The sequence below is a fragment of the Triturus cristatus genome, chromosome 3_1 (assembly GCF_964204655.1).
Source record: "Triturus cristatus chromosome 3_1, aTriCri1.1, whole genome shotgun sequence".
NCBI classification, from domain to species: domain Eukaryota; kingdom Metazoa; phylum Chordata; class Amphibia; order Caudata; family Salamandridae; genus Triturus; species Triturus cristatus.
Genome location: NC_140583.1, coordinates 754,151,538 through 754,178,595, shown reverse-complemented (window position 1 = coordinate 754,178,595; position 27,058 = coordinate 754,151,538). Strand labels below are relative to the sequence as shown.

Here is a 27,058-nt window from a genome sequence, read left to right as displayed (position 1 = left end):
CTGCAGGCCCTTTCATCTGATCCGGTACCAGCCCTTAATGATTTAAAGGAAGAGGAATTTTGTGCGGAACAAAAGAATTGGCTTTCACAGCCTGAATGTCACATATTTCAAGAAAGGTGCAGCACGATTAATGTGCAAATAGAAGTGAGCTGAAGAGGGGTGCTGAGGTGGGAAACTCCATCTTGGCTGCTCCACCCCATACCTCCAGCCATATGTAAACGTTTTAAGCAAAAGTGTGCATAGGTGCGTGAGCACATATATAGACAGCCTTTGTAGATGACCCCACCGGGTTTTATAAGTATCCAAACGTGAGCCCCCTCTCAAAATTCACTCCTAGAGTCACCACTGCAGTCTAGAGGTTGTATGACGTTACAACGCATTCCGTTGCAACGCATGCCTTTACCACGCATGCGTTACAACGCAAATGCAATTACTACGCATAACCTTTACCACGAAAATGCCTTTACCAAGCATATTTTTACAACGATTTTCATTGTAAATCTATGCATGTTAATGCAATTTTTTTGGTAAAGGTTATCTCCGATCCCTGCCCCAACTCTATAAACTGCTCCCGATTCCCACCCACAAACCCTTTTATCAAATACCCCTCCCCGTAAACCTAATAATTTACCCCATCTCTTAACAACCCCCTCATCCCTTACATTTTTTTATTAAAACAAAAATCCCCCAAACCTTTCCTCGACCTCTCCTCTTCAAGCTCTTCTGTGTGACGTTGCACGTCGTAAAGAAGAAGCAGAAGTGTCTTTCCGTTTCCTCTAAGGACGCCGATTGCCTCCACATTGCGACGGAAACAGGTGAGTTTTTTGGGGGGGAGACACCCCCAAGCCCACTTCTTTTTCGCATTTTTTGGGGGGGAGGGAGATACCCCAAGCCCCCTTTTTTAATAATAGCCGTTACCACACATGCCTTTACTACGTATTTCGTAGTAAAGGTATGCGTGTTAAAGGCTATTCGTGGTAACCACGCATGCATTGTAATGCATGCGTGGTTAATGTTATGCGTGTAAACGGCCGCGTTGTAGTGGCCGTTTCCCCACTCTAGAGGGGAAGAGACATGTTTGTTACTAACGGCCAGAGGCCGGGTCTGCCCGCTCTGCTCGAGGCAAACATTGCAGAATCAGGGCCCACGCAAGGATACATGTTAACCGTGCAGACATGGTCACTCTGCTGTGGCTTGTGCAATGGAAGGGACATGGCACGCAGAGTGCATGGTCAATGGTGTTGCGAATCTCCCTCTCACACAAACGCACATACACTGCCCCAGGGCCCTGTTACATTCACACACCGCGCTCCACTCGCTCGTGGACACTGTGCGCTGCACCAGGCCTCCTCAAAACCCACACATTTTGCCAAGGCAATCTTGGATCCACACCCACCCGTCTGTGGCTCTTCTGGATTCCCGCACCTACACTGATCATCTGTTAGATGTGCTAGTCTATTCTCTGGAAGCCACTTCTTGCTGCAGTGCAGTTAATCCACCGTGGAGTGTTTGTATGTAATCTAATTAAAATCCATTATGAACGGCGGCCATGAACTCAGTCATTTAAAGAAAATGAAATTCCTGGAAAGAACATAGGGTTGAAAATTGTATTGCTTCCCGTTATGATTTCGGGGGATCAGCCAGACATGCAGAGAAGAACCACAGCAAACACAAAACCGAAAAAACACACATCTAAGGAGTCTCCCTCCCTGCCTGTTCTTTCATTTCTTGGGGAAATAACACATTTTTCCTGCAGGGTGAGTCTGCTAAAAAAAGGAAAGAGGTTTTGTAACTAGGACAGGGAGGTTATATACTTAGGCCACACAGTTTGTCACCCCTGGTGCCAATTCTGTAGGCATCACTCTTTAACCCTCTGTAGCAGGGTTGGCAGGGCGTGGGGCCCAGGTGATGTCTCGGGTTATACTCATAGCTTTATGCAGCAGGGTGTGGTAAGTCACAAAAAAGCTTTATTACCATTTAGGAGCCTCCACTCTGGGCAGAAAGCTTGCCAGGGCTGTCAAACTGCACCTGAAATTCCCGTTTACCACCCTACCCTAGTGTTGGGTGTTACCCCAAAACTGGTCCCAGGATGCTTGTTTCCGGTCCAGGAAAGACCTGGCTTGACAGGATGGGCTGGACTGGTCCCTTAAGGCACAGGGTAAAGACTGATTTGCATATAGCTGGGTCTGAACTAGGGTGGGAGGTGAGCTAAAGAATTATGATGGATTCAACCCAGATCTGTGAGGGTGGTGGTGAGTGTCTGAAAAGTTTCAGCGCTTGGTCCAGTCCACCATTTCCTTGTGTTTACCCAGGCGTTTGAACTGGTCAATGGTTTGTTCATTGCTCTTGATTTAACTGTAGGGGGTAGTGTAGGGCTTACACGCGAGTCCTAATGGACCACACTGGGATATCGAAGAGTAACTAGGACCGGAATGTAAGAACTCTTTGATTTGTGTAACAAAGTTACCGCCGGGTTCGAGGTCACATTGCTTTACGCATTCTTCCTGTGCTTGTTTGCAGCCCACGCGCAGACGGAGGAGGGCGTCCTGCAGGCAGATGACCCGGAAGAGGTTTCCGACTATGGCCACCAGAATGAAGAAGGTATGTGTGATTTTGCTCGCTCTTCATTTCCCCCACTGCCGCACCCCACAGATGCCGGATATCCGTTTCATCCCTGTTGCCTGCGTGTCTGCTTCTAGCAGGACAGGTTTTAAAGGCGAGTGCTTTACTCTTCCCTGAGCTTTTAATTACAGCCCATTATCTACAAAGACACAGGCTACGTGGTTTGTTTGCTCAACGTCATTGAAAAACACACATTTTAAACACGCTAACGACAGGCACTTTGCCTATGTTTTGTTTTGAATTATTTTGGAAGCTTCATTAGCACCAGTCGCGCGTGGTTTACAGTGAGTGGGAATGGCACCGGTAAGTTTCCTTCATGTCTCTCTGAGTGAAAAACATTTACTTTATCTTTTGTGTTTTTTTTATTTTATATATAAGAGTACACAGGGACTCATGGTGCTGCTTTAGGGCACTTCATTGGAGCACTTAATATGTGGCACATAGTTCTGTAATGAGTTGCAGGCACCAGTTTAATGCATTTGACATATTTATGAGAACGCCTTTAGTGCATAGCTTCTTAAAGCCTGCCCTTCCTTCTTGTTCCACCACTGCACCACAGGTGTGCAAGAGCTCATTATTATTGCCTATCTGAAGGGTCCCACCGGGAAAGTAATACTTTATAAAAACTAAATGAAAACTATAGTTAGATGCTCAATAAGTTTCGTTTTACAAAAGAAAATATATAAATAAAATGGATAAATTCCGACTGTGACGCTCCAAAGAATCTTTTCAGCCCAATGGCATTTTGTTGAAAGGATAAAAATGCACCAGTTACGTCACAACTGGTGTTGTGGCTGAGCCACGGGCATGTGGGTGGCAGTAATCCTGTCTGCTGAGATATGTTTACTTGTAAGGAGCTATCAAGTCTGCATGACTATGAAAAATTGCCCCCGGGACTTGGCCCCCCCGGGGTCTAATTGTAAACGAAACGCGGGAGCCCGCACTTCAATTTTTTTTTCCTCAGCGGGATACGCGCATCCCACGATTAAAAAAAAAATATATATATATATTTTTTGGGCCTTAGGGGTCCTTGTGGGACCCCCTGAGCAGGCCTAGGGGGTCAGGGTGTTTCTACCCTGCCCCCTTTTCGCGTTTTGCGATGTTTTTTTGGGGGCTCCTTGATGGCTGCCAACACTTCCTGATCTGGAGTGTTGAAAGCCAATTAGCATTCAGCTCGTGCACGGCAGGGTGCGCGCTGGGTGCGGGGAGGGTCGCGGATCCTCCTCGGCCATAGATATCACTAACTTTTAACTCTAATTTTCTCAGGAACTACTGAACGGATTTACACCATTTAAGCAAAAGGCCCGAGTCTGAACTGAGGACTACCTCGTTGCCAAATTTGGTGTAATTCCGTTCAGCAGTTCGGGCTGTAGCTGCGACAACAGGTCCTATGGGAAATTGCATGGGGAAAACGCATTTTGGGACCCCCTTTTTTCTCGGCCCCCACTTGACGAATCACCGCGAAATTTTCAGGGTAGGAGCGGAGCTGGCAAAAAGTTTGGAAAATTTCACGAAGATTCGTCAATCGGCACCAGACTTATTGGGAATAGAATGTTGCGGATTTCCTATGGAAAATAGGCCCTAACTATAACTATCTACTGGCGACCGCCAGTAGATAATATATACATACATACATATATATATATATTCACTGAAAAAACCATAGGTTTCACACATGTTATAGTTAGCGGAAATTTTACTGATAAAAAACCAATGAAATTCCCCCGTTATAGTTAGTGCAGGCAACTATAACTCACGCGACCGCAATCCTCTGCTGATGCTAATACTGTATTTAGACACTTATTTGCCCATGTCTTCTTCCATACATTTTTAGCTATACATATATTACAAATATTTTTTTTTCATAAAGACACATATGTCATCAGCAGAAGATTGCGGTCGCGTGAATTATAGTTGCCTGCACTAACTATAACGGGGGAATTTCATTGGTTTTTTTATCAGTAAAATTTCCGCTAACTATAACATGTGTGAAACCTATGGTTTTTTCAGTGAATTTGCAAGGTTTTTTAAATGCTAATTCCTAACTATAACGTGTGTGAAACCTATGGTTTTTTCAGTGAATTTGTACGGTTTTTTAAATGCTAAGTTACTTTACGCCATTCGTGGCGTGCGCGCCCACTTATCGCAGTTCGTTCCGTGCGCGCGCGTTTTGGGACCCCCCTTTTATCTCAGCCCCCGCTTGACGAATCCCCCCGAGACTTTCAGGGTAGGAGCGGAGCGTAGCGCCCCACCTGTTTTGAAAAATTCGCGAGGATTCGTCGACCGGCGCCAAAGTTATTCAAAATAGAATGTTGCGGATTTCCTATGGAAACGTGGTCCTAACTATAACTACCTACTGGCGACCGCCAGTAGGTAATATATATATATATATATATATATATATATATATATATATATATATATATCTATACGTATACTCCGTCACTCCTCAGCTTTCTCTGTAAAGACGGAGACGGACCACAGATTGGTGCTCTATCATGACCACTGCTCCGACGGATGTTTCTGCCCCGCAGGTAGGTGATGGTCCACAGAAGTGTGGGGATGTGGAGATGCGCTACACCGGGCTTTGCCCCGCCCTCTCGCCCCTATGCTGCTTTAGTGCTCTTGATGAGCAGAAGTTCTAGGGTTCAGCACACGGGGCTTTACGTGACCCTGTTAAGCAATCCCAGCCTGCAAACGCTAGCTCCCCCTGCTGAGGAGACCCACTCCAGAGGGCCTCTGTCTACATCCGTAACAAGCCTCGAAGGCCAGAAGCAGCAGGGAGAGCAGATACGGACACCGCAGAGGAAATATTAGTTCTTGCTTCATGGTCGTTTGTACTTCAGTGTAGCTACCCCGGGGCTGTGGCATCCACTCTGCTTGTTTCTATTTTGAACTTATGAGATATTGAGATATGACCACGATGACCCAAATACAAATAAAAGAGAGAGTCGCGAGGATATACTGGGTGAATTAGAATATCATAATGTGGTATAAAAGAGATATACTGCTTCTTCCTCTTCACCGCTTTGTACTGTATACACACCCCCACGCATGCACACACACACACACACACATATAAATAAATAAATAAATAAATAAATACCCATCTAGCTTCAATTTTGGGGATTTTGTAGGCCCAGTTAAGTAGAAAGACAGGACATGGTTTGACATGATAGGAATCCTCTTGGCGCCGTCACATACTCCTCTGTAAGGTCCATCATGTCTTATCTTTTGTCTACGATCAGGAACTGTGTACGATGACATCACCAACTCCGGCTGCATGAAGCAGGAGGACTGCCCTTGCATCTTCAATGGCAAGACATATGCCCTGGGCTCCAATTACACAACGGCCTGTCAGAGATGGTAAATAACCTGCCTTTCCTTTCTCCTGCATAATGTTGGGAGACTACCGGCAAGCCAGCCTCCCAGGCCCTGGTTTTAAATTGGAAAGAGCAATGGGTTACCGGCAAAGCCTTGTTTCCCCCTAGATTTCCAATGTTTCCCTTTCACTGGATCTGGCTCATGCTCCTGAAGCCTTTCTGATCAAGCTTCCTTGTTTCTGACTGACGCTCTTTTGCACATACAAAGCCTCTCATCTCATCTGCTGGCATCTCTGATTTTCGATTCTCTATCGCATTCTCTAATACAATGGTGGTCATCCCTTGGAGTCCATTTGATGCTGCAACACTCAAAGTTCCTTCACAGTCTCTTTGCTCTGCTTCTCACACCCTTTCTCTCGCTCTCCCATCTCATCTGCTTAATCCCACTTCCATTCCTTCGTTTAAGGGAAGTTGCACAGGCTCTTCTTGAGATCTCTGCTTACCTTTTCACCAAAAACACAAGATGTGTGAAGGATGCTACCTGTATGTAATTAGGAAATTTGTGACTTTTGCCATGTCTGGTCCACTGGTTTGCACTTTTGTTCGCTTGGAAAAGCCACACTAGGTTTGTGATCAGGTCGAAAATGCTGGAGATGAGAGAGCGTAAAATAAAAAACCTTTTGAGTCTTGTATTATTGCATGAATGATATTAATCGAGGAAAACATGCTCTTGGGTATGTGAGAAAGGAAATGAGAAAACTCTGCAAACCACATGAATAATCTGGAAAAATAAAAACCCATTTGCACCAAAAAGCATTTTTACACCACTACCTTATTGGATTTGATATTTGAAACTTACCTTACATCACCGAGGCACCCATCTACATTTGTTACTGTTCCTCATTTTTTCTGAAAAGCAATTTCTCACTGTCGACTTTAGCATTCCAAGTGCAAATAAATCCAAATTGTATTGCATTATATTGCAGTTGCATGTATATAGCATTGGCGCACTTCATAATGGGCAGCACATGGCTCCTGAACCCAACGTCAGTGGTCAATCCAGTGGTGATTGGTTATAGTTGATTAGTGGGATGATCAGTATTGCACTCTCAAGGAAACCATTGCATGCATTTAGTCCAGTTTCTTTGTGGTAGATTAAATTAGTAGAAGTTAGGTGTGATCATTAGTTGAGGGGTATGTGAGTCCAAACTGTTGGTTGGCGGGATTAGTAGAGGATCCAGAACAGGTTAGATCTTGGTAGGTTGCAGAGTATGACTTTCAAAGAAAGACGTGGTCTTTGAGATTAGGTCTGGGCAATCTGCATTTCATGGTCCATTACGCGTATTTTTGATGGAAGGTGTCAAAGAGGGCTCGAATTGCATAGCAGCAAATGAAAGTGTGCAAGTTAGACAAAAAGTATCCAGGTGGAGGTGTCAAGAGCCACATCATGTGTCCTGATTTGTAAATCTACTCTTTCTGCGCAGCACCTGTGGTGGAGGGACGTGGGCATGTGATAAACTACCTTGCATTGGGACGTGTTCAGTCTATGGAGGCTCCCACATCAGCACCTTTGATGAGACACTTTACAACTTCCATGGCGACTGTGGCTACGTGCTGGCCAAGGTAATTCACAAAGACAATTCCGGTAATGCTGCTGTCTGTGAGGGATGAATGGGGATCTCGTTGTACTGTATTCTAAAGCAACAAGAGCATTTGCATTATATTGTTCATTTCCATGATCCTGTTCACATATACCTGTATTTTCAGGCTTCCTACCATTATAATCTATTCATACTAGTGACCCTAGTATGGTAAACATTGCAAGCCTCTAATTGTACTATAAAAAACCCTCGAGACCATGGGTCCTGGCATCATAAATCCGCCAGGACATGGATCGTCCTACTATAAGTTTTACAAGCCTTCAATATTACTGATATAAACCTTTACATACTATATTTCCTACTGATATAAACCTTTCAAGCCTTAATACCCCTATTATAAACTCATACATCCCACGAGCACTGTAAAGAAAAACATTTCAAGTCCAATCTCCTGATGATATGCTATTATAGCCATTCCAGGCCAAGAGCTGTGTGGCTATGAACCTGTCACCCTAGTGGTCCACGTGGCTCTGGCACCAGGGACTCCACTGATTTCAGTCTGTCTGTCCAGTTGCAACCACTGGAAGTCATTAATGCTGCTGGTTGTAATTTTTTCCTAGGATAGCGTTGGTAACTCATTCAGTGTCATGGCAGAGATGCGCATGTGTGGAAGGACGGAGAGTGAGACCTGCATGAAAAGTGTCTCGATCAGCCTCAACGGAGGAGACAAGGTATGTGGCTACATCTTACTTGCAAAGGTCATAGGTGTGGAAGGAGAGATGTGAGTGGCAGAGATGTGAGCATAATTTTAATGAGATGCTGGGTGAAAACAAATTGGTTACTAATTGCAGGACACACCGTGCTCTTCAGAAAGCAACAGGATGTCACTAATGATTTTCTTAAATGATATGAGGAGAGGCCCCTACCCCTTTTTCAAAACACCAAAGTTCCAGTGGCTCCGCAATTTAGTGGGTAGTAAATGTTAAGGTGGGCATCCTAGATTTGTGCGTATTGAATGGTCATAAGGGAATTTAAAAGATGTATTCATGTTATTAATAAATTGTAATACATAGATGGATTATTTGTACGGCATGAGACAACCACAGACACCCCAAACACCTATTCTTTCTCTCTCCATATCTTTTTCTCTCTTCTACCTTTCCCAGAGCTAGCATGCAGTCTAAGTACCCCGTAGATGATACAACTTAGATAAGATTTCCATCTATGCAGTATCAAAGCTCTAAACACTTGGTAGTTTTGTTTCCCATCCATGTAGTTCCTTCAGTGACACTCAGATCGCTGCATTGGTGGGGAAGGAACCCCATATATGAGCCTTGCAGTGTGTTTATGGCGGTAATAGCTGGGAAAGAGGTGGCAAGACGATCCAAGAGATTCAAGGAAAGATAAGGGAGTTGCTAATAAATACTAAGTGAATAAATGAGGTTGATTTAGGATGACGCAGAATAGATCCCAGTAGTAAACATACACCTCTCATACCTATCATTTTGATGTGCCTTGTTCAATGTGCCTTTCTCCAAAAGTTTAGAGACGTTCCTACTCTTGAAGTGCAATCCACCATCCACGCCTTATTGCATGAAACAACAGGAGTTTTGGACAGTAATGAGATGTTTTCTAAATCCCCTGACAATATCTCCTTTTATGTGACACAACAATGCTTTTGGTTGAGCTGTTTGGGAAGTTAGCTAAGTTTGGACGTGCCAATCTCTTTAAAGAGGGAGATCTGGTTGCCAGAGAGTATCTCGGATGATGAGGTTGGCTCTCTGCTTGAATAAATACTAGGGCGCTCTCATTTAGTGTTGACATTTGTCCTATGGGATCATGTTTGACAGCTGAGCCAAATCCCTCCAAATAAATCTACTCTCAGTTTTTACAGTGGGCCCTGTGAAGTCCCCTTGCCTTCGACTAGAGCAAATGGTGCTTTGGTTTTCTGTAGATCAGTCCAGAGAAGTTGAATGGCTGGTCTGATTTGTGTTCTGCTCTTCCAATCTACAGACTTTCTTCATCAGGCCAGACGGCACTGTACTCATGAACATGGTCCATGCAGAGCTGCCTGTTGTTTCAGGTGAGTTTCTAGTTCACACCTATCTCTGGATTGCTGGCTTCCTTGGCCTTCTTTGTTTTCTTGACTTGCATGCAAGGTGTGAAGGCTGTGTTCTATCGTTCCTGATTAGTCACATTCTGTGCCCTCAGATGGTGTTTCAATGTTCAAACCCACTTCCTTCTTTATAATTCTGGGGACAAATGTTGGCCTCCAGGTTGAGATCCAAGTGAAGCCCTTTATGCAGGTTTGGATCCGGCTGCAGCCACACTTCGAGGGGAAGACCTCTGGTAAGTCTCCCTCTGCTCTTGATATGAAGATCATTCACCCATCTACTGACCGCTTCTCAACACCTGTGTGACTGCACTTTAAATGTGCCTTGCTTTCTCAAAAAGGTCTCTGCGGAAACTTCAACAAAGATCAAGCCGATGAATTCAAAACCTTGAGCGGAGTGGTCGAGGGCACTGGTGCTTCTTTTGGTAACAACTGGAAGACACAAAGTGACTGTCCAAATGTGAAAAACATCCATGAGGATCCGTGTGCCTCCAGTGTACAGAACGGTATGTGTAGTCTTGAAAAATGGTATCTTTAAAGGAGGAAGGTTGGAGCCCTTTTGCTGTGATTACCTGGCACCTCCTAGGCTCATAAATGTAAGCATGTGCTGCCTACAGAGTGGACCCCCTGGAATTGTGGAGTGGATGGCTGATCTCTACTAGCATATGCCTCCACACTGTCACCAGAGTCTCTGACTCAGGTCAGTTCGTTACACGTGACTTCTTGACCAACCTCACTCTGTGTCCCAGGCCATATAGACATTGACTATGTATGCCAAGTGTGCGAGAAAATTGTTTTTTATCAATGTTAACAGCTGAAGGTAAACATTGAGTGGTTTTTGATCGCCACCATTATGTGTGTATCATTTCACCTCATGAGCTGTGCTGGTTATTCATTGACTTCCACTCAACCTCCCCATCTTCACACACAGTGTCAAAGACCGTCAACCATACGCACCTGAACTGATGTGGCTTGGTAGTGACTGTTGCCTGAAATCTGCACCTCTGGGGCATAACCCCTTGTTTTCCTTCTTTCTATGTGCAGCCGAGTATGCTCAGCACCACTGCGAGATGCTGTCAGACCCATTGGGACCTTTCGGACCCTGCCACGCTTTCCTGGCTCCAACGTCTTTCGAGATGGTGAGTTGATCTAGCGTGGTGAGTCAAACGAAGGTTGGCATTCTCAGCTGGTGTGCAACGGCTGAGAGTCATTTCTTTTCATCATACAGTTTGTTGGGATCTCAAACCCTTGCTTTTCAGGTCCATATTGTCGCCATGTCTTGCTGGCCTCCACTGTCCTGCTGTCCTCTGCTTGCGCCAGCATACTTCGTTGATGCCACACAACTTCGTGCTTGACATATCACTTCCAGTCATTCAAAGGGCATTTTTGAGTTGAATAGTTTTGTTGTACAAATTTCATGCTTATAAATATGAGTACACGTCCTTCCCAAGGCGAAATATGCATTCGAATACCAGTTGGCACTGCTGGTTCATGCCCCTTCTAAACACACTGGTAGCAAACAAGAAAACGAACAAGGGAGGTTTTTATAGGAAACATTAGAGATCCTACCATAAGCCGTGGGTTCTCCGCAGGTGAACTGCCAGCATGCAGCCCACATCAGGCATGCGAGTTTCGCGCACACTAGAACGCAGGTAAGGCTGGGACGTGGTACAGACGGTCACTCTCACACCTCGTGTCACGTGTCTCGCCTTGGTGTTGTGCCCATAAAGCTTTTGAATCATTCTAAATTACAATTGTCATCACATTAGAGGCCATCGCACAAGGGTTTTAGAGCAATGTGTTGAGTTTATAGTCTTGTTTTCTTATAACAATGCATGCCCGTGATTATCGGCGAACCAAAGACCCATGGAGCACAAGAGCGAAGCAGTAGTTAATTATGGTGAAAAATTACGTGGGGCTTAAACACTCTGATGTGTTGAATTCTAATTTGGACGGCATTTCTGTCTTCCCAGAACTGCATGTTCGACACTTGTAACTGTGAGAAGACTGAGGACTGCATGTGCGCAGCCATCTCGTCCTACGTGCGCGCATGCGCAGCCAAGGGGGTCTTCCTAGAAGGCTGGAGGAGGGAGATATGTGGTGAGTGGGGGAGGGGGGTCTGAAACTAAATAAAACTTACTGCTACTGATCGGGTCCTAGCTTGGGTACACATGACACCTCACTAGTTGGCTATAACAAAAAATATATATATATATGTATCGGCGGCCATGATGAATTAGCCAGATTTTTAAAGAGACATGCTCTGCATTGTGGTTGCCACAGCACTCTGACTCCCATACTTGATGTGCGCTGGTTTAACTTTGTGCCTGTGAAATGTAACCTCCTGTTTACCTCTCCTCTACCAAGGCAAGTACAGTGAAGACTGTCCTGCGACACAGACCTACACATACTCCGCGCACACGTGCCAGGCCACCTGCCGGTCCCTCAGCGAGCCCGACAACTCCTGCGGTGTAAAGATACTACCTGTCGACGGCTGTATCTGCCCAGAAGGCATGTACCTGGATGAGAGCGGCAAGTGTGTGAAGGTCGAAGAGTGCGGCTGCTACTACCAGGGCTCCTCCATGGCACCCGGGGAGGTTGTGCACGAAAACAAGGCTATCTGGTGAGTTCAGGAAAAGGGTCCTGCCATTCCAGTCTAGGTCAGAAATAGTCTCAGCTGGGTGCCCAGGGCAGACGTCGGGTGTAGACTCAGGGGTGCGGAGTTCCCCCATTACTTTTAGAAAGGGGGCCTCGTTCCCCTTATTTCGATGATGAGAGGTGTTGCTTAACAAACTGCAAGTTTAAAGCACTGTTGGGCTTTGGCGAGAGGCGAGCTTAAGAACTTAGGGGCATATCAACAAGGGCTTTATCTCTGCTTTTTTGGCTTTAAAAGCCAAAAAAGGAGAGATAAAACTAGCGCCCTATCAACAACAGGGTGCTAACATGCAAATTTACATGTTAGCACCCTTTTACTCTACGCTTCCCCTTGCATCTCTAATGAGATGCAAAGGGGGCGTTCCAGAGTAAAATAATAGGAGAAATGTCGCTAAGCGACATTTCTCCTATTATCAAGAATGTCGCTAACCCTGTTAGAGACAAAAAAAGCAGCGCTAACCGCGGTTAACGCTGCTTTTTTACGTCTGGTATTTTTCTGACTTAGCCATGATATCCTATGCAAGGAGGATATCATGGCTAAGTTTGCCTGTCCCTATCAACAAGGTAATGTGAGAGTATCGCTGGCTTTCCAGCGATAATCTCACGTTAGCCTTTTAGCGTGAGGATTTTTATCGCTAATGAGATAAGAGTTGCTAATAGCACGCTATCTCAGCGATATAAATTCACGCTGGCCGGCGATAATTATCCTAGCGCTAAGTGCGCTTACAGATACTTATCGCCGGTTGTTGTTGATATGCCCCATAATCAGGAAATAAACGTGCACTCTCAGCCAGTTTAATATTAAAAAATATACATCCAGCATATTTTGTTTAGTGACTAAAAGCTGTTTAAAATATGTAATTTACAAGTTCCACCTGTCTGTTTAAAAACATTGACATTTCCAAGCTCAGTGGCACCTTTGATGTGTGGAAAAATACGTGATTTGTAAAAAAGTAAAACCAAAAATGTTCTTTTTGTTTTTTTGCTTTGTGATCATGTCAAGTTGCTGTTGCTTTCAAAAAGACACTTGAGGTTTTAAGTAAAGCTTATTATAAGGACATGCCATTAGATCATTTGACGTGACTTGCTATGTCGTCATTTTTTAACTGCATATGATAAGTCCCACCAGTATAGGACTTGTGTCCCCGTGGGTACCTTTAAAAAACCGTCCAGCAAAGGTAGGACTTCGGGTTAGGTGGGAAGAGGTGATACTCAATATTTGGATTAGCTGGTGTAATGTAATTCAACAACAGGTACGTACTCAATGCTTACAACCACATTACATAAATCTCGTGGCAAGGTACACACCGTCCTGGGCGTGCAGCCACATCTTGAGCTATAGCTCTGCAGCAGTGCAGCTGTCCACTACAAGAAGTTGTGCAGATTCATGCATCCTGCGTGGGCAGCCAGCTCTGGAGGTTGGGCACAATCAAAGGATGCATTTTGAAAATCCAGCAGGACAGCCTCGGCAACCCAGCCTCCTGCAGAGAAAATACATGGCATCTAATACTCTTTTACACAAGTTCTGTGACTCCAGCTGTTGTGCTTTTTGTGCGCTTCCAGTTTCTAAACATGAAAGAGAGCGCAGGCTGCACCAGGACATGGAACAATACACAAATTCATTTTATCTGCAAATAAAAACGATCAGGAAGTTGTTTATTTTAAGATGTCTTATAAACATGTGAGATGATTATTGATTTCTGTGCCCCATGCTGCTAAATGTAAAAACAAAACCACTCTGTTCAGCACCCGCAGGTGCTAAAACAACAACCAGTGAATTTAATCAGTAAATGATAAGCACGAGACCTCCGGAAAGAAACTCCTGACATTGGCCACCAGATGGCAATGAACCGCCCAAAAAAAAAAAGAAAAGGAAAAAAAATTCACAGAAAGCTGAACAAGTAGAACACTTTTCTAACACCTTGGTGTCTTTCTCCCTTCTTCTCCACAGCACCTGCTCACAGGGGAAGGTCAGCTGCTTGGGAGTGACAGTTAAAGAGCCAGGTAATCTTCACCGCCTATCCGCGGAAACTACAATCCAAGTTTGTCTCCTTTTGACACTCTCTGATCCCCAATGCTGTACCACTAGCATTAATAATATTCTCTTGTTCTGTCTTTGGGGTTTATTTTCCTCTCCCATTGAGTAAAATGTATTCACTTCTTTGCTTATTAATTCATCATCTATGGTCACAGATTCATCAGCGGAGAAAAGGTTGATTTCCCAGGCTAGGCAAGCAGACCAGTAGAGGGGGGGCCGAGACACTCCTGTGTCAATCTCCATCGCTTCACCTCTGCATATCTGGTTCTGACTTCGGCTAAATTGTGTCCTTAGATACCCACCGTCTCGTTGAACAAGCGGGGATTGGGAAAGCATCATTTCCGGAAGTGCGACATCCAGAATACAAGGCCCCCATGGTGTACTTCACCTGCGCAAATGTTTCTACGAACGCCAAGGGCTCTGAGTGCCAGAAGAGCTGTCAGACGTTCGACATGGAATGCATGAGTGTCTCGTAGGGTGGGGTGAAGGGAGTTCGGGGGGCACACAGGGCGAGGGCTTGGGGAGACATGAAGAGGATGGTTTGATGTAAAACAATATTTTGCCTGCACCTGTTCTTTTCTTTTGATGGAGAAGTTGGACGGGGGGGGGGAGGAAGACCCTCCCTGTTGTTTCCAATGGCCCAAGGTCTCAAGACTCAGCACACGGCGCCGGAACCATGACTTGTCTAATGCCTGTGAAATGTTTTCAGACTGTGATGCGTTTATCGTGGACTCCTCCAGAACCGGGAGTCCGCTCTATTGTTTCTCTGTCCTGGGCCCAGCTAACACAGCCTTTTCTTCCTTGACTTTACAGTTCAGCACCCACTGCATGTCCGGATGCGTCTGCCCAGAGGGGATGGTGCTCAATGGCAAAGGTGGCTGCATCCAGGCCGAGGCCTGTCCCTGTCTCCACAATGAGGCCGAATACCAACCTGGAGAGATCTCCGTCAGCTGCAACACCTGGTTGGTGTAACGGTCTAGTTGTTAGACCTAAAGAGAACGATAGCCCGGAAGGGCAACCACACAATGTAACACTCTCTGGCCAGGCGTGGCCAGAGAGCTTAAATAAACGGGCGGAGGTCACACAGGACTTCTGGCCCAACTAGCGATTGTGGTGTGTGCCTCGTAATTATTGAGCAGCTCAGCATTAACATTTATGTCCCCCCCTACCTTGTGGCCATCGTTACACTGGCGACAAGGGTGGGCGCCATCTGTGTTGTAATCTCGCAGTGCACCCGTCGTGTGCCCCGGTCCTAGCTGCGACCCTCCACGACGTCTCATCGTGGTGCTGTGTCTCCGGGAGCTGGCGCGCTCCCGCTGAAGCCTGGGGCTGTAAATCACCACGTGGGTCGCGCTGCCTGAGTCCTGCAGCAGCGTCATCATGCCGATCTTCGTGTTCCGGCTGCCTGCCCCGTGAGCCTGAGCCGTCACTGCCTCATCGTTTCAGCGCACGCGCACTTGCCGGAGACGGTGTTTCCCAGCCTGACGAGTCTTCTGTTTGCTCCGTCAGGGAGCCGAGTGGCGCCACCTGCTGGGGGAAGGTCAGTACTGCATGCTCCCAACACTGCAGCTATTGTGTATCCAGCCTTTGCCCTGCAATCTCCCGGCTTATGCACACAAGTGAGCACAAATGTCTAGCTGCATTTTGGAGGGGGAGACAGCTGCAAGCTAGGAGAACAGGCCCCAGTACCCCAGCATTCAAGGCAGAAGGAGGAAGTCTGACTGCCAGGGGCAAAGCATATCCAGCCACTTCGCCATACTCAGGCTATCCTTGCCAACAAGTACCACATTGCTGACGCCCCTGTGACACCACCATGTCAAACCCGGGGAACGCAGCCGCAGCCCAACAAAATGCGGCCTCCGCTCCACAAGTGGCGAAGCCCACTTCACAGCACTCCCAGATTGCGGCGCTGCCCCCGTTCAGCAAACTGATTGACCCTGCCACGACGTCACCCAGATGGACGGTGTGGATCGGCAGACTCAACAACTATTTCACCGCGACTCGCGAAACGGGCGGCGAGGTCAAGAGGTCACTACTGCTCCATTTTGGCAGGAGGAAATATACAAACTGTCTGCCCACCTCCCGAACACAGGCCCTCCCACGGATTAAGACGCCGCCGTCAGGGCGCTAAATGCCCACTTTGACCCGCAACTCAACCCCGACTACGAGCGTTTCAAGCTCCGTCAAGCATGTCAGAGGGAAGGCGAAACAATGGACGCGTTCCACGCTCGCCTGCGGGAATTGGCCAGTACATGCACGGATGATGACCAGAATAAAGAGGTGAGAGCGCAAGCAATCCAAGGATGCCGCAACAAACATCTTTGGAGTCTCATACTGCGACAGCCAGGAATCACTCTAGAAGATATCCTTATCCTAGCAAGATCGCACAAACTGCCCGATGCTAGAGCAACAGTCATGGATGCGGCGCTTGCCCAACAGGCTGAAAAACCTGTATAAATCAAGACGGAGAGAGCAGATGCCTTATGGACATCATCCAGAGGCGCCTGAGGGCGATGGTCAACCAAGAGCTCGCGAGGGCCACGCTGTGGCTACTGTGGGAATGAGTAACACTCACCAGAGGAATGCCCCGCACAAGGAAGGACATGCTCAAATTGCGGCATCCCCAATCACTATGCAAGTGTTTGTCGGGGAGGAGCCCGAAGCAGAGGAGCGCGCGGAAGAAGACCTCCGTCCAAAGCGGTATGACATCTGTCGCTTGAGGAAGGAGAGAACTCTAAAGCGATGAAAGCAACAGCCAGTCGGAAGCAATATCTTGAAGACTCATCCACTGATGATGAGGCGAAAGCGTACCTGATATCCTTTGCAAGTGATCTCAAGAGAAGGCGGAGACCTCAGCCGACATGTGCCATTGAGATCGCAGGGACACCAGTGACAGCGGTCATTGACACGGGAGCGTCAGTAAACGCCATGGGCTGCCAACAATACAAACAGTTGAAGCCAAGACCAGCTCTAACCGCGTCAAACGTGAAGATTCTAACGTAGGGGAGCCAGAAGCCGTTACCTCTCAAAGGAAAGTTGAAGGTACAGGTCAAGTCGGACACCCACGAAGTCACCACGACATTCCACGTCATAGACCGAGAGGCGGAAATCCTAGTAAGCAGCCACACGGCCGAAGATTTAGGGCTGGTAGCATTTGCCAACACAGTCAAGACACTGCGGAATGATGACATCATGGAGCTGTTTCCACAACTCTTTAAAGGCCTTGGGTGCATGAAGAGGCCTCCGGTGAAATTACATATTGACCAAGCCGTGAAACCAATTGCCTTACGACACTGTCGTATACCGTTTCAACTCCGGCCACTCGTCGAGCAAGAGCTGCTGAGTCTGGAGCAGCAAGGAGTGATTGAAAAGGTCACTGGACCAACGCCATGGGTGTCGCCGATGGTCATCGCAGAGAAACCAAAGCAGCCTGGAAAGATCCGCCTCTGCATCGACATGCGCATGCCAAATCGAGAAATCAAGCGTGAACGCCATCTCACCCCAATGGTCGATGATATCCTAGCTGATCTCAACGGTTCTAGGTGTTTTTCAAAACTCAACCTCAATGCCGGCTATTACCAGCTGAAGCTGGCGGAAGAAAGTAGGTTCATCACAACTTTCTCAACTCATTTAGGACTACGACGCTATAAGAGGTTGAACTTTGGCATTTCTTCGGCAGCGGAGATATTACAAAATGCGGTCGGATAAATGCTATCAGGACTCCAAGGGGTCCTCAACGTCAGTGATGACATTCTCATACATTCTGCAACACTCGAAGAACATCACTGGCGCCTTCAAGCCACCCTACGACGCCTAGTCGACCATGGAGTAACACTCCACCGGGACAAGTGTCAGTTCTTTCAATAATCTATTGAATTCTTTGGCTACGTATTCAGTCAAGATGGCGTGCAAGTAGATCCCAAGAAATCACAAGCTATTCAGCAAGCGCCGGCTCCTACCACAGCATCGGAGGTCCGGAGTTTTATGGGTATGGCGACATACTGTAGTCGATTCATACCCAACCTTGCAACAATAGCTGAACCGCTAAGAGCCCTGACCAAGAAAGATGTGGAGTGGAAGTGGGGACAACAGGAGGACAAAGCATTCCAGAAAGTAAAGTCGACTCTGTTGAGCAAGACCACGATGGCTTACTTCGGCACTGCGCGACTGACGGAGGTGATAGTGGACGCCAGCCCTGTAGGGTTGGGAGCGCTCCTGGCCCAGGAGACAGAACCCGGAAAATGGGCACCGCTAGCGTTTGCATGCAAATCGCTCACACCAACTGAAGCTCGCTACTCCCAAATCAAACGAGAAGCACTCGCCATCAAGTGGGCTTGTAACCACTTTCATCTCTACATTAGTGGACACCCGTTCAAAATGGTAACCGACCACCAGCAATTGCTCCCTCTGTTCAGAGGCACCGCTCCGCACCCGCCCCCAAGGATCGAAAGGTGGGCAATCCAACTACAGCATTACCAAATGGAAATAGAGTACTGACCCGGAGCCAAGGATCTGGCTGACTTTCTGTCACGACACCCACTAGCAGAGTGCGCAGAAGAAAATGAACAAGAACAGTGTACCGAAGAATACGTGCGCATGTTATCACAATGGGCTTGTTCACGAGCCCTCACTGTAGAAGAAATCAAAGCAGAAACGGACAAAGACATAGTGCTACAGAAAGTCCTGGAAGCTCTACGCCAGGGATCGTGGGAAGGATTCATTCAGGGCATCACCGGATGGAACGAAGACGACCGAGCCCAGCTGGGGAGAATGTGGAGAGTCCATGACGAACTAAGCGCGGCTGATGATAATAAGGTGCTATGAGGGTCACGGACTGTCATCACTATAGGCCTCCAGGAACGAGCAACAGTTCTGGCGCATGAAGGCCATCAAGGCACCGTGAGGATGAAGTCGCGTATGAGGGAAAAATTATGGTTCCCTGGTCTAGAAGCAGCTGTGGACATGGTTGTGAGAAACTGCCGAGCCTGTCAACTCACCAGCAGCCCTGAAGCACCAGCGCCTGTGATAACAGAGGATCCTGCACCCTCTCCATGGTCATGGGTGAGCCGAGACTTCGGGAGTTTCCCTGACGGACGAGTGACTGCTGTCTTAGTAGACAGTTACACGAAGTACCCTCTCGTGGAAGTCATACCATCCACGTCCTTCAACTATTTACAGCCTGTACTGGAGAAAGCGTTCGCCCTGTTTGGCCTGCCTCAGGTAGTCAAGACCGACAATGGACCACCATTCCAGGGAGGGGTGTTCCAGGCACTGCTATCACACCTATGGGTCAAACATCATCGCATCACCCCGCAATGGCCGCAAGCAAATGGTGAAGCAGAACGCTTCATGCGAAGACGCAATAAAATACTTCGGATAGCAGTAGCAGAACTGTCGGACCCTGAAGTGGCCCTTCACCATTTTCTAAGAGAATACCGAAGTACCCCTCACTGCACCATACAACGGTCGCCGTGGGCGCAGATGCTGGCCGGGCCCAAGTGAGACACTATTTCGGTAGCAGATGTCTGGGTGTAAGAGCCATACAATCCAGGGGAAGCACAAAGTCGACGGACTGTGACCAACGACCAAGCTAGCCGCCAAAGGAGGGCACGATCCCGAGTCATAGCACCAGGGTGCACTGTCCTAGTGCGTCATCGTCGCAACGGAGGTAAATTTCGTACACTGTACGAGCCAGGCCTGTGGACCGTACGGAACATCAACGGGACGGCCGTCACGGCTACAATAGGAGGGGAGACCATCAGCCGAAATATACCCTGGTGTAAGCAAGTACAGCCAGACAATGTGGTGCTGCAGCATCCCAGTGACCCTGGTGATGACTACCCCACCAATGACAGTTCGCCATCCCGTAGAGAAGGTATTCCAAACAGACTTCATGAACCTGCCACTTCATCCGCAGAATGTGGACAAGACAACACCAGGGAAGCCGCATCAGCAGCCAGCCCAGTGACAAGTCAACGGGACACGCAAGACCGATACAACCTGAGACCCAATCCCAGACCGAGTCAGAGACTGGCAGATTTCGCATGTTGACATTCTGAAAGAACACTAACTTGGGATGGGATGTAACGGTCTAGTTGTTAGACCGAAAGAGAACGATAGCCCGGAAGGGCAACCACACAATGTAGCTTAAATAAACGGGTGGAGGTGGCACGTGACTTCCGGCCCAACTAGCGATTGTGGTTTGTGCCTCGTAATTATTGAGCAGCTCAGCATTAACATTTATGTCCCCCCCACCTTGTGGCCATCGTTACAGTAGGCACTGCCACTCAACCGCTTGTCAGGGGTATCATCCTTTATAGACTCAGGCTGGGAAGAGGGAGCTGGGGCTGGTCGCTGTATGTTACTCCTCATGTGCATGTCCTGGCTGTGAAAATGGGCCCTGGGAGACGTCTCGCTACAGTCCCCAAACAGCTCCTTTGACAGCTGGGTCCTTTGCAGCAGCTGAAGATGTGGTCGCCTGATAATCCAATAACCCTTGCAGCCCAGAGAAGAATTTTTGCGTAGCCTGTGGGCAAGCTAAACATGTCTAGGCTCCATTACACATCGTTCCTACACCTTGTGTTAATATGATGCCTTCTAGCTCCTCCGCCACAAAGAAAAAGTTAGTAATGACTAATAGAACAGGCCCTATGCGGAAATACACGTGAACTACTTTTGCTAAAGATCACTGATTTAATGCAAACCAACAGGGCTTTGTTAAAATCATGCCCAAGAAATCTTTTTGCCCTCTGGAACTAAATGGCACATATTTTAAAGAAAGAGAGTGTAGTTTACTTGAACCACACCAGAGTTGACCAGTTTTGATCCACCTGGGGCCATGGTATAGCTTTTCACTGGCATCTTTTGTTCAAAAGACGTGCAGCCAGGTCAGATTTCCTGGATTGTCTGCAGTGGTTCCCAAAGGACCAACATCTTATTATATTTAATGAATATCCCTATGATATGTATCTGCCGTGAACCTAAATTGAAATCATTTGAGTAGTTAGCGGTCACCCTAAATTTAGGTATGGATCGGCGCATTCTGAAACAGTGCTGGATATCTCTGCTGTGTAATGTCATGGAGAAATCATGATCTATTGAACAGTGGTAGAAAATAGTCAAGGGCACAGGCAGCTTGAAGATGGATGTTAGGATTTGAATAAAGCATCGATTAACTCATTTAAGCCAAACATTCTTAAGACAGCTTGTGGTTTCTTGCTTGGAAAAGATTATACTTTCAGTAGGCCATGGCATAGGACGATTACTAATCAAGTGATGGGCTAAAAAGTGGTGTTCAAGGATTAGTTTAACAGTTTGTTGACATTATAAAAGTGGGCATTAGGAAAGATGGCAGACTTCACAGAAGACACATGCACTGTAATCAAAAACGATCAGAAAGCTCAGCTGGTCTAAATGTTATGAAATAGATAAATACAGCGTTGTGCTCCTCTGCTGTAAAGAGGAAGACATTAGAGTGACCTCAGAGGATGGAACTCTTCTGCATTAAAGAAAAGTATGGATAGAATCCACAGAACGGATGGGCAAGAGGCCACCTTTGTACAAGGTGCAAGCCCTTTCCATGTCATATGAGGATAATGAAGAAAGAAACACATCTAAATATATGCACTCGGTCCCCTCTCGTTGCCTGTGTCTGCTTCACTTGAGTAAGCCCTCAATGCTACACATGCTGCAATCAAGGACCACCTGGAGCTAGAAGTGACCAGGAAGAGACTCATAGGTACTGGAGCTGAGGCCAGTGCTTGCCGAGAATATTCCACCTCAAAGAGCTAAAAGGAGATAGGAAGGATGGTGTTGCAATTAGACAACTGAGGTAGGGAATAACGTTTAAATGTTGAAGTGTGCCTCAGTGTTTTATACATTTGTAAGAGTATTTTGAACTAAAGAGACAAGTTACCTATGGCAGGTGTGTCAATCTTCTGCATCTAAAAAGTAACTCTGAGGGGCATATTTACAAGCCCCTAATGCCGCTGGAGCATCACTTTTTCTGACGCTCCTGTGGCTTTTCTCCATACCCCATATTTACAAGGTGGCATTAAGCCACTGAACACGGCTTAATGCCACCTTGTACATATGCCCCTCTCCGCAGTAGTCCACTGCTGCAAAGGGGCAGGCGATGGGTGTTGCAGTGGGCATTCCACTGCAACACCCATTGCTTCTTGATGCCGCTCCATATTTACAATGATTTGGAAGCGCCAAAAACTTAGGCCAGGTAAAACCTGAACTTAAGATGGCGATACGAAGAGAAATGAATAATTTCTCCTCGTATTTTGCTCTTTCTATGTGTTCTCTTCTCTGTAGCACACATAGAAATGGCAAATCACCTGTAAAGACTGTTAATGTGCAGGATGTTTATGTGATTATTTGAGCTAGGCAGCTTTTTCAGTGCCAGCGCTAGGTGAAACGCAGGGGTGCACCGTTTTTTGTAAATAGGGCGCATCCCTGCATTTTGAAAATGTAGGAATGCGGCATTGCCAAATTTGGCATTACATCACGCTCTGACATTTTCTTGTAAATATCTCCCTGCATTTCAAGCAGAGTTCAAGAGTGCTAAAGCATGGGGCATGGAATGTGTTTTGCGGGCATGAGAAGGGTGCACTTGTTCGACTGCACTGCTTCATTGATTGATGAGAGGATTTCTTGCTCACAGCACCTGCAAGAACCGGAAGTGGCAATGCACTGACAAACCTTGCTTCAGCACCTGCACTGTGTACGGCGATGGACATTACATCACGTTCGACAGCAAGCGCTTCAGCTTCAACGGGGACTGTCAATACACCCTGGCTCAGGTATTTATGGAGTATTCTAATAAGGCCCCTTCTCGCAGCCCTCAACCTGCTGAGGATCATTGCAAATGAATACCAATATCCTTCTCCTCAGGACTACTGTGGCAACAGCACTGCTGGCACCTTCCGAGTGATCACCGAGAACATCCCCTGCGGCACTACTGGCACCTCCTGCTCCAAATCTATTCGGCTCTTCCTCGGGGTGAGTAGCGCGTACTGCGTATGAGTGGAAATGTCTGGATGTCGGATGGAGCTCTAGCTGGAAATGAAAGCCACATATCGGTCTAGCATCACCACAATAAAAAGTCACTTGATTAAATTGTGTGGCTGAAGATGTGAAAAGTATCTGTTCCCTGTTGCTTCAAAGAGTTGCAATTGCTCTGAATGAATAGATGAACCCACATGTGTTCTGTCTAGGAAAGAGTTTCTTCAATGATGCCTCTGTTAAGAATATGACTGATCATGACGTTGAGTGCACCATGGTTTGTTGCTCAGCCTCTTGGATTTACAGCAATTCCCATGCTCGATAACAAGCTGAGTATGGAAACCCAGGTGGCAAAAACAGTGGGGATCTGCACGGCTTTGCTACGCTCCCTGCGAAAAATTATGCCACTTCTTCCTGCACAAGCCCGGGCGCTGGTAGTCAGGTGTACGATTCTGAGTCGCCTGGACTACTGCAACGCCCTACTCCTTGAGTCCCCTGTCACGCTGTTGGACCGGTTGCAACGAATTCAATCAGCCGCGGCCAAACTGGCTCTCGGCTGGTCGAGAAGGTCTTCGGCCACTGCGGCACTGGCCGAATTGCACTGGCTACCCCTAAAGCAGCGGGTGGCTTTTAAGTCCCTCTGCATTGTATTCAAGGCCTTGCACGGACTCGGGCCCAGGCCCCTGCAAACCTTGTTTCAGTGGTATACTCCTACTAGAGAGCTTCGGTCTTCCTCGGCGTATCTGGTAAGGGTGCCCAGATACAATAAAGCCAGAACCGGGGGCAGATCCTTTAGGGTCGCAGCTGCCAAGTTATGGAACAGTCTGCCCATTAAAATACGCCAAACCCCCCAACTTCTCCCATTTAGGAAGTGCATCAAGACCTGGCTCTTCCCTTAGACCTCCCTGTCTTACCTACTTGTGCTCCTCTTCAGTATAGTATTTTTCTTCAGCGCCAGGAAGCCTGCAAGGTATCAGCCGCGCTATATAAATAATTAAAATAAATAAATAAATAAATAAATGTGTTGGAAGACCAGGGGTCTTTGCATAATGCTTCAGTAACGTCAGCACAGCTGCCTTCTGCCATTGTCCACATTTCTGCAAGCCACCTTCAATCCTTTAAGTACTGACACCCTTCTGTACGTTTTAGCGTGGAGGCTGAGGAGTGAACAGCCATTAAATCCGAGGATCTTTCTCACTGCTTAGAGAGCCAGCAAAATGGACATTATTGAGGCTGAGCCTGAAGACTGAGCTACCCCTCTCAGCCATAGAAGTGAGATACAGAACCTTGATTGGGCACGGAAATTGAAAACTACACTGCCAGCTCTCATGCACTTTCTCATTTGGGCACGAATGGAGTGCCACGTTTCATGCACTGAAAATTGACATCCTCCATTAATAGTCATTCAAGGACTCTGGTTGTTCATTGGATAGATATAGATGAGTCAAACTTGCATTCTGGCAAATAGCCTAAGTCCACCAGCATACTCCACACTATTGCATATGTTAACAGGTGCAATACATGAACAATTTGATTTACTTTTATAAGTAAAGATCATTTAGAAAGTTTATAAAGAGATGGAGTAGTTTACTGCTAAAGCCACACACTCATTGGTCGTCACTGCAAACTGAGATTGTTTTTTGACCTGTCTACCACCTAATTGAGCCTGTGTCTTTTCCAGGGCAATGAACTGATCCTGCATGAGGAACACATCGATGTGGTGCAAAGGGACAGCACGGTGGAGATGCCTTACAATGTCCGCTCCACAGGCATCTACATGGTGATTGAGACAAAGCATGGAATGGCCCTCATGTGGGCCAAGAAGACCAGCATGTTCCTCAAGCTCAGTTCAAAATTTAAGGTGCGGATTTAATCAAAGGACACTACATGTGTTCAGAGGACATAATAATTCCTTGAGTAACGTAATACCTCCAAGGGTTTAGGTTAAATGGTGTTTCTAACTTCCCTTCTCCCACGAAAAAGCAACAGTCTCTGTGACTGCAATGTTGCGCCTTGGGGCATTGGCATGGGTATGGCACAAACCTCCCTGCAAGCCTTTTTTTCTTTAATTTGTTAATGATTGTGTTGAAAGAGTAATAACCCACACTTGTTTGGCTCTTTACACAGGGCACGGTTTGTGGTCTCTGTGGCAGCTTTGATTCGAATGGTATCAATGACTTCACCACCAGAAGCCAGTCTGTGGTTGGCGATGTACTTGAATTCGGGAACAGCTGGAAGGCCAATCCCACCTGCCCAGATGCCTTGGAAGCCAAGGACGCTTGTACTGCCAACCCGTACAGAAAAGCTTGGTCCCAGAAGCAGTGCAGCATCATCAAAAGCGACGCATTCTCAACATGTCACTCACAGGTAACTTTGTCTGGTTCTTGAGCAACAATTCTGCTTGGCGTATCAAGTCACAACCCCCTTTATGTATAATTAAAACGTTACCACTGAAACCATCCACCAAGCTGAAGGATTTCTAGTGATCTGATAACACACATTGACTCACCTACCAGGTTGGTGTGTTTGTAACCACACTATTATCACTATCTGCGATACCATAGCACAACTCTTCTTAGAAGATTTTTACTTTCTCTGCTACTCAGAAAGTTTAGATAGGGTGTACGCATTGTATCCTCCCATTCCCAGTTCTTGTGTTTCTTTCTACTCACAGGTTGACCCAAGCAAATACTACGAGGCCTGTGTGACTGATTCCTGTGCTTGTGACACAGGAGGGGATTGTGAGTGCTTCTGTACGGCTGTTGCCGCTTACGCCCAGGCCTGCAGTGAGGTTGGAGTTTGCATCCACTGGAGAACCCCAACTACATGCCGTACATATACATGGACAGAACATGCAATTGAAAATCTTCAGAGCTAGAGAAGTTGCGGCATAAGTCATTGAGAGAGAGAGATAACGTTGCTTACATTGAAAGAAATTTTAAGATGTATTGGAGAAAAAGGTGTTGCTTTCAATGGCACTCTTCAGAAAAAAAGATTTTTTTTTAAGTTTTCATGTACGTGTGTCAATTGACACTAGACATTGCACAAGATCTCTACAGTTCACATGAATTTTACATTTAGATTGTACAATAATGAAATAGGAACACCAACTCCTAATTACCCAGGGTTTACTAATGTCTCGGGATTGGATAATCTGTCTGTCTATCTGTCAACTGTGTTGGTCTTGTTATCGATCTGTCTATTACACAGGATACATATCAGGTAATGTTATATTATGTTCCTACAATGCAATTTAAGCTTTCTCTTTAAATACTGTACCAAAGAGACATACTGCCTGATGCACATTCACAAAGGGCAATAATGTCTAAGCGGAGTTGGTGAAAACCTGCCTGTAGGGCACTATGTGTGCCTTACAGAGGTGTTTGAATGTCATACGTTCCAGCATATAATACAAACTCCTCAGGGATGGGGGAACTTGCTCTCATATATTTCATTTACATGTCTTCCCTGGTGCTGTGTTTTGGAGGGGTTATTTCCTTACTGTCTCTCTTTTTTCAACATAGTGATTTGATGGACATTAGGGATTTTGACAGTATGAAATGTATGTAAAAATGCCATAATGAGGGAACCACTTCGAAGAAAAGTAGTTACAGTGCATTTTAGTTTTGGACCACTAAAGAAAATAAGAAAAAAAAGATGTAAATTTTTCAAGTAACTGTTAAAAATTAATATGGTA

At 46.5% G+C, this 27,058-nt stretch overlaps 1 protein-coding gene across 1 annotated transcript in view; it reads left to right on the top strand.

Moving 5' to 3' along the window:
• Positions 1-27,058, top strand: part of LOC146860924 (mucin-5B-like) — a 41,053-nt gene that overhangs the window by 6,643 nt on the left and 7,352 nt on the right. Inside the window, exons 2-19 of the mRNA XM_085646191.1 lie at positions 2,521-2,601; positions 5,871-5,988; positions 7,430-7,568; positions 8,167-8,277; positions 9,560-9,629; positions 9,758-9,895; positions 10,001-10,165; positions 10,704-10,798; positions 11,633-11,759; positions 12,027-12,282; positions 14,266-14,318; positions 14,713-14,819; positions 15,166-15,314; positions 23,021-23,159; positions 23,251-23,358; positions 25,043-25,222; positions 25,489-25,728; positions 26,036-26,192. Of these exons, the coding sequence (XP_085502317.1) occupies positions 2,521-2,601; positions 5,871-5,988; positions 7,430-7,568; positions 8,167-8,277; positions 9,560-9,629; positions 9,758-9,895; positions 10,001-10,165; positions 10,704-10,798; positions 11,633-11,759; positions 12,027-12,282; positions 14,266-14,318; positions 14,713-14,819; positions 15,166-15,314; positions 23,021-23,159; positions 23,251-23,358; positions 25,043-25,222; positions 25,489-25,728; positions 26,036-26,192 (2,433 nt within the window). The remainder of the gene's footprint in view (positions 1-2,520; positions 2,602-5,870; positions 5,989-7,429; positions 7,569-8,166; positions 8,278-9,559; positions 9,630-9,757; positions 9,896-10,000; positions 10,166-10,703; positions 10,799-11,632; positions 11,760-12,026; positions 12,283-14,265; positions 14,319-14,712; positions 14,820-15,165; positions 15,315-23,020; positions 23,160-23,250; positions 23,359-25,042; positions 25,223-25,488; positions 25,729-26,035; positions 26,193-27,058) is intronic.